The following is an 8,000-nucleotide window of genomic DNA, read 5'->3' as shown; positions in this document are numbered from 1 at the left end:
CCATATTGTTTATCTTTCTTCATTTATTCGACAAAATAAAAGGATGTCATTACTCGTTCAAAATCAGAGGTATGAATGAAACAAAGAGAATAATGAAATTATCTGAAAAGAGATACCAATTTCTGTAGATTTGTTGGATTGATATACGAAATTAAATATACCTGAAAATGAAGAAATAATAATATTTATAATAAGGTTATATACTCAAAGAATCATTGGTCACAAACTGACCTCAATTTGTTCTTTAAACTTTAATATTCATTCAATTTCGATCCTGATAAATTGGATGCACACGCATTTTGATAAACAAGCATACAAGTATACAAACATGTTATATGTATATAAAGCATTGCATCACTTTTTATCATTTTGTGTGTTATGGTATGTAACGACATTAGCACCAGACGACACGTGAAATATATGCTGCAAGTAATTTATAAGATAAATGTTGTATTTAAAACCAATCTGTGTCTTTGGACATTGGTTAAATATTTGCGAATGATCACAGCGGGTGTGACCAGTCAGAAGAGGATTCTAACTCCTCCATGGCAGCTGATCCTACTTCTAATTATTTTAGATGTCCTTGTTTGCTTTGTGATCCTGCTTTGTATCTTTCCTTCGTAATGTTGATTTTGAGCACTGTTCGCTTTCACCACAGGTCATGTTTGATTAATTCCTAGCCCTCTAATTGGCTGATATTGTGATGATAAAATTCAAACTTATATTCACCTCCACTTGACTTACGAGGTAAGATGCTATTAGATGATTTCATTTTCCAAACATAGATTAGGATTTTCCAAAATGCTACAATAGGTTATTATCATTTCTGTTATATAAAGAAATTTCGCGATTTGTGTGTGTTTAATTTTGACTTCAATCCTATGCTTTGTGCAGGTGTCACTCTTAACATAATTGAATATCTCTAAATATATTTAACAAAAACAATGCAACCTTTGATACACATTATTAGTTCCAATCAAAGTTATGTAAAGCTTGCCCAGAGTATTTCTTAGAACAACACTTGATATGCATTTTAATAACCCCGCTCCAAGAAAAGACCATAGGGTTTGTTTACGTCGAAGTTACACATGTGATTGAAAACAAGCTCAGGTGGTTTTTTAACCCTACTCCGGCAACAACAGGCATCAATATTTCAAAGCACCTCGTATTATTTCAATAACGGAACAACAGACGTCTTACACATGTTTTGACACCTTAAAATTTTCCTCGCAAGATAACATTCAGTTTGAAATGACAATTTGTCATTGAATCATAAAATGAAATCAATTTTTTCAGTTTTCTTCGATTTGTGCGAGGAATTAATGTAGCTACCATCGAAGCACAATATTTGTCCGACTTCTGGGCATAATGAACATTATCCTTTTCAGGAGCATGTGCATGTACCTAGTCATATAAAAATATTTCTGAATAGCAACAAAAAAATAAAAAAATAAAAAAATAAAATAAAAACAGAAAAAAAGAAAGAAGGACGTAAAATCAACACTCAAGTTCATAGTAAAGATATTGAGAATATTTTTTTTTTCGTCTGAAATGTAGAAAATAGAGCAGAATGTCTTAACTATTCACCATTTTGTCAGAGATATTTTTTTTTTCGGGGTTTTTTTTTTTGGTTTTTTTTTTAACAAATTGTAAAAATTTGGCTTAAGTATGGAATTAAATTAACATTTAAGATATGGAATTTACACATCATTTAATTCAATTGATATATAATAATCTCAATGATCAGTAAATAACAATGCAGCATAAGAAAAAGACCGACTTTATTATATTTCAGAACTCATACACATATGTCGTTATTATCCTATTTTATGAAAGCAAATATTCAAACATCTTTTTTGACATACATTATTAATTGGTTACTGTAATAAAAAAAAAAAAAAATAGTACTATGACATTATTCGTTATTTTCAAAATACAGAACAGTTATATACATTATCAACATGAACAAAACATCAATTAAAATTCTAGTTGATCAGTATTTTTTATTTTACATAAATCACAAATATCAGTTGTTATCCGTTGCAAGAAAGTTGTGTACAATATAATCTTTCTAAAATATCATAAATATTTGATTGATTAATCAAAAACCTCCAAATCAATTTCAAAAATACATGACTTTTTTGTATATTTGCTGAAATTATCATTATTCTTCAATTTCCTTCCATTTTCAATTTTTCTAAGGGCAAATGACTTGAAAAACTTTCGATTGTGTTAAAGAATAAGTTCTAAACTACACCTGTCATCTCCGTAGAATACTGGTCAGTCTCCCTGGACCATCCGAACTCAGTGTAACTATTCCCAGTATAATTGCTTCCAGTAACAGATGAGTTTGTTGAGTTGGCGCCATTTCTTAATTCTATTGCATTCAATATTTGATGGTTCCTTCTCATTGAAACTCTTAAATAATGTAAGAAACAAATCTCATTTATAATTCATTTCAAATTGATAAATTGTAATATAAAAATAAAATAAAATTCACAATTTTGATTTTGTATTTTACCTTGTCTGTACAATATGGAGAATAAGTACAACTATGATCAAAATCGAGACACTGAGACCACCGATTAGACCTTGCAGTACAGGTGTCTGGCTTTTAACTTCGACATCAGTTGAGGATGCTATAACACCTTGCAGTACAGGTGTCTGGCTTTTAACTTCGACATCAGTTGAGGATGCTATAACAAATTTTGAATAATATGTCAATTTCAAATAAAATGTAAAATCTTACATCAGAGAAACACACCATGACATTCGCACAATTAATACCAAAATCTAACAAACTAGAAAAATAAAGCTGGGTTTATTTTTCAAATTTGCTTTTATTGTTGCTTTTTTTTTCAAATCAAGGTTAGGTGACATGGCGTACATAAATATATGCACAATCAAACTTATTTGGAAAGATTTATTTTAAGTTCATGAAGACAGAAGATTGATGTATGCAATGTGTTATGATCATTTTGAATGAGCAGATAAGATTATTTAAGATACCATTGCAATAACATTAGCATTGTATAACATATTTAACTAAGCATTCAACATTTTGATCATCTAAAATGCATCATTTTCTTTGTAAATTAATACTCAATGCATGATATATAATTGTATGGCATTACGATCGAACATTGCTTATTTTTACTTGTGATCATATTCATTCTATATGCTACGTAAATTTTTAAAAATGGTTTATGTTTCAATCGAAATAGTTATATGAGTCAGACGACAAATCACCTTTCATGTGGAGATTAATCATGTATTTGGATACGTGCACTTGCTAATGTCGTGTTTTTTTTTTGGGAAGTTTTTGTTTTTGTTTTTGTTTTTTGTTTTGCTAATAAAAGCGTAAACTGTATACATTGTTTAATAGTGTGTTGCATGCGTGGAGCAAGAATACCTGAATTTATAAGTAGTAAATACATCTTTTAAACTGCTAAAGTTGTTGTCTTGAAATGAAAGTAGTGCACCATGAATGTAGTAGTACACCAAGTATTTAAATATGAACGGCATTACGAAAAAATAAATATATATATATAAAAATTTACCTCCTTTACACGTGTCACCATGGTAACCAGGTTTACAGGCCAGACAGACACATTCAACTGCGTCAAACACATCGCAATGAGTCGTTTGTACCGGACAACCTACAACAAACGCTTTTATTGCAGATGTATCTCAAAATAATTGATTATAATTTTACTTTTATGTTGTGTGTATAAATTATTTTCATTTGTATATAATTATATCATGCGCTGATGCACACTGGACTTAAAAATCACTTACCAAACTATATTTAATATGAGGTTTGTATGAGGTGATTTTAACTTTAAAAAATTGTAAAGAGCAGAAAATCGAATTAATTGTTTAAAAAAAAAATCTTTTATAACAAATGAAGCAGCAGCAAATTTAATAGCTAAAAAAGCAATGTATCTCAAAATGACTACCGTTACAATATATATTTATGTTGTAACACCCCCCCCCCCCTCCCCTCCCGAAAACAGACGTCTTAGAGAAGATTATAAAAATGATTTTAAACGAGAGTTATTTGAAATGTTAATCATCTGAAGATGCACTTTTTTCATTAATAGTTGAACCTAAAAGAAATAAATTAGTCAGTAATCCTATTGAAAACAAATTGGAACAGTTTTAATTTTCTCTCAAATAATGTAAATTATTCTTTTCCATTAATATTTAATCAAACATTCAATGTGGATTTGAAATTTGCGTTTAATTGCCAAATATGTATTTACTAACATATTCTGTGGTAAATATACATGTATTTTGAACTGATCTTTTAAAATAGCAGAAAAAAATCTAGAGTCAATTTCCAGAAATAGCAGTGGATAAAAACAAAATTTAAAGTAGCCAGTTGTGCCACTGAATATTTTCTAACCAGATGTATGTTTCATAATTGCGATTTGAGAAAAAGATTACAACTAATCATATTCCTAGAATTACAAATTAAATAACACTTCGGTTTTCTTTAAGAGGAAGCCATGCCAGACTAGAGTAGCCACAGTAGCCACAGTAAGCATATCTTACCATACACCTCGACTTCACATAAATCATTTTCAGCATCTGAATTATAATCGCTAGGATAGGTAACCCCTTTCAATCTCTCGTTGTAGTAGATGACATATTGTCCTTGTACATAACATATTGTGCTAAACACTGCAGGAATAGTGCTTCTGTTAAAGTAATTATCCTTGAAACATAATTTTCCTTGCAATCTATCTGTTGTGTTGGAAACATAGAGTGAAAATCCTAGAAAGGTGGATGTAGCGTTGTTTGTGTTATCTGCAAAGGATATATACTATTACAAAAATGATTAGCTAACCTGTACAAATGTAATTATTCACTTCAAGCACCGCTTAAGTGTCAATACTTTAACACTTAATTGATTCTCCCATTTCCGCGACCATTGACTAATTACCAAGTGAAATGGTCTGTCTGAACACATAATTTCTAAATATTCTCCTGATTTCATTTAGAACCATGAAATATTATGTTGTAAGTACGCAGGTTTTGCACAAACGCCAAGTTTGTTTGTTCCCATAATCATTGAATAGGAATCTGAAACCTTTGAGAGCTTCTATTAGCTCTTATAGAAACATTAAAAATATCTTTTTAAAAAAAATCTGTTACTTAAAGATATCCTAATCAACTTACATGATGGTTTTTTTTTCAAAGTTTAATGCAGGTATTAAGAAATCAATAATTTGGTTTGATGACTGGTTCGAAAAAATTAAATAAACTATAGGTATACCCTACCCCAAATGGCATTTTTTGTCTTGAAATACACGGTGATGTGGTGGATGATGTGAAGTCTGCCAAGGTTTACCCACCAGGCGGCGATTTCTTTTTCAAGAGCTGATACAGCACATTGACCTCCCGTCCAAGATAAGTCAGACTTTAGTCCATCTACTGCATTAGTTGCGTCGAATGTTTTATTATTTTTGTCATACGGATGCAATTGAAATGCGGGTTTGTGTAAGGCAACATTTTCTGTAAGTTAAATCTTACAAGTTATCATTACGTTCATTAACTGATAGACACTGAATATACTGTATCATATGATTTGTATTTAAACACATTCATGTACAAATTTATGGATTAATACATATACAATCAATCAATGTGCTCATTACCGAGAATGGGGGGTATGAGATAAGGTAATTTTAAATCACAATATCGCCCTTTTTTCTATTCAAAATATAATTACATGTAGTTTTTAACAAATGCAAATAAGAACATGCTTCACATATACAAGTATATAACTTCAAACATGCAATTGAAAACATTCATTCCGTTAAATGGTATGAAGCTTTCAACATTTGATGAAGATAGTTACAATATCGATGCTCGTATTTTTTTAAAATTGGATCTTAAATCAAATAGTATCTAAACCTCAATATTCACATTGCTATAAAATGTATCGATAACAAAATCGTTTACAAAAGGAAAATGAATCTTTGAAATTGACTTAAAAAGATGCCGTCACCGGACGTCACGGGGCAGCGATAGGTAATGGGAAAACACGATTTAAGCTGAGTAATAAACGATGTTGCAAAAAAGAAAAAGAAAATAAGTAAAATGCAAAGGTCATTTGCGCGTATTTATTTAACGAAGTATATTTTTGGGATGGTAAATCATTTGTTTTTGCACCAAACTGCCCTTAAAATTGATGAGTTGAGAGCTTAACAAAACCAACACTACTTAATACATTGTTTTATATGGTTGGTTGCGGCGATTTGCAGAATATCTAAGTTGAGGATGTTCTTAACACTTAAGTTGAGAATTGAGGCTGAGTACGTTCATTATTTTGTGGCAGCGGTGCCAGAAATAAAAAATAAATATCTTTTTTTTCAAATATGTTAAGAGATATACTCTGTCAATTGAATATATTATTGATGTTTGTATTGGTTTACCATATTCCTAAGTTACATACATGTACCATCGAGCGTTATGAAGGCTAATTCGTAACGATATAAAACAAAATAACTAATATTAACTCTCTTAAAAGGTTACCTCTTTGTGTATACCCCCACACCCAAGTAAAAAGTTAAAATAATTATTTAATTCTGGAAAATTAGATTGATCTTGATCAAAAGTAACTATTTTGATATAAAGTAAGCTAAAACATTAACTCACCATACGCCTCTGTTACTTCTAACATACTGGACAACATGGACAGGACACCAAGGAGACATATAGAATGACAGAACAGAAAGTACATCTTAGAATACTGTAGGCTTGGTATTCTCAGATCTTTCTAAAAACTGACGATATTTAGAGAATGAAGTGAGTTTAAATATGTAAAGGTTAAAGGGTACTTGTTTAAAGGGGCGTAGTATTGATAAGGAAGATTAAGAATAAAAAAAACCCGGCAATAGGACTGCATGATATTTTTTTCTTCGAGACCAATGCAATTGCAGAATTTCTGTAATTTTTCTTTCGGTGAGAGACATAATAGGTTCTGTGTTACTTTTTTATCTTCCTTTTTATATATATGAACAGTAAATACTAATAATGCAAGCATTGCGATTTCTTACCGTTGCTCTTCTTGAATTTTAAGAAAGCTTATTACTTTAATTTTGATTCAATGTTAGAACACGTTATAAAAATTCAACAATTTTTTTATATTTTCATAATCAAATGTATAAGCCAATCATGATTTTATCTGAATAATGAATTTAAAATTGTTTACCAAAACCGTAAATGTATAACATTGAATATCACGCACACACTTTTTATTGTACACGTACAATATAAAATATATTTGAAATCGATATACGAAATATTTCTGATTTATTATTTTTAGTTTTTAAATACTTTTAATTCATTTTAATAATTGCCAATTTTTTATTGGTCTAAATTCCTCACGATAAAGAAATATGTACATGTAGCTCATGAAGTTTGGAGGTGACAATACTCCAAATCATATAATTATGTACTCTGTCAGAATGGAAAGAAAAATTGCTTCATTAATTCATGGGCTTTTGCTACACAAATAGTGCTTTAGTACATAACGTTAAAAATCCTTACATTATCATTATATTTTGATTTTATAACGTAAAACAAAGGTAATTCTTACATGTCAGTTAATATGAATGCTGGACAATAATTTATTTTACATAAAATGAGGTATTTGCAGCACCACATTCATATTTCTTTGATCTATTTCGGTAATATGTAAAAACATATCTGATGACGCCGTTTTTTCCAGAGACTTGTGTCCTCAAGGAAGAAAAATCAACAGATTAGAAAAGTTGTACAACTAAGTAACATGGCACTTTGTTTACGCAAATAATATATTGCTTTTTGTTTCCACAAATATCTATTTTAAAACAAGGAAAACGTAACAAACTGTACCATCAGATAACAGGAGATATCGCCACCTCCATTCGTATTTACAATCATTGGCTCAAATTATAAATGCTTGCAATTTTTATTGGCATGACTTGTTACTAAAAACGATGAGTCTA

General features: G+C 30.0%; 1 protein-coding gene across 2 annotated transcripts; it reads right to left on the bottom strand.

Annotated features, from left to right (window-relative positions):
- Positions 1–1,968: 1,968 nt before the first annotated feature.
- On the bottom strand, positions 1,969–6,800 carry LOC136270174 (uncharacterized). Of its 2 annotated transcripts, none has more exons than XM_066066901.1 (6): positions 6,667–6,800; positions 5,287–5,520; positions 4,558–4,812; positions 3,561–3,659; positions 2,522–2,639; positions 1,969–2,418 (listed from the first exon to the last, which is right to left on the bottom strand). In XM_066066901.1, exons 1-6 carry the CDS (start codon positions 6,749–6,751, stop codon positions 2,247–2,249), a joined length of 963 nt encoding a protein of 320 aa, XP_065922973.1. In that variant the 5' UTR covers positions 6,752–6,800; the 3' UTR covers positions 1,969–2,246. The 2 variants fall into 2 exon arrangements, with proteins under 2 accessions (XP_065922973.1, XP_065922968.1); XM_066066896.1 differs by having other exon boundaries at positions 1,971–2,418; positions 2,522–2,696.
- Positions 6,801–8,000: the final 1,200 nt, after the last annotated feature.

The sequence above is a fragment of the Magallana gigas genome, chromosome 1, assembly GCF_963853765.1.
Source record: "Magallana gigas chromosome 1, xbMagGiga1.1, whole genome shotgun sequence".
NCBI classification, from domain to species: domain Eukaryota; kingdom Metazoa; phylum Mollusca; class Bivalvia; order Ostreida; family Ostreidae; genus Magallana; species Magallana gigas.
Note: the sequence above shows the minus strand (reverse complement) of the source record. Positions and strands in the feature narration are given on the sequence as shown.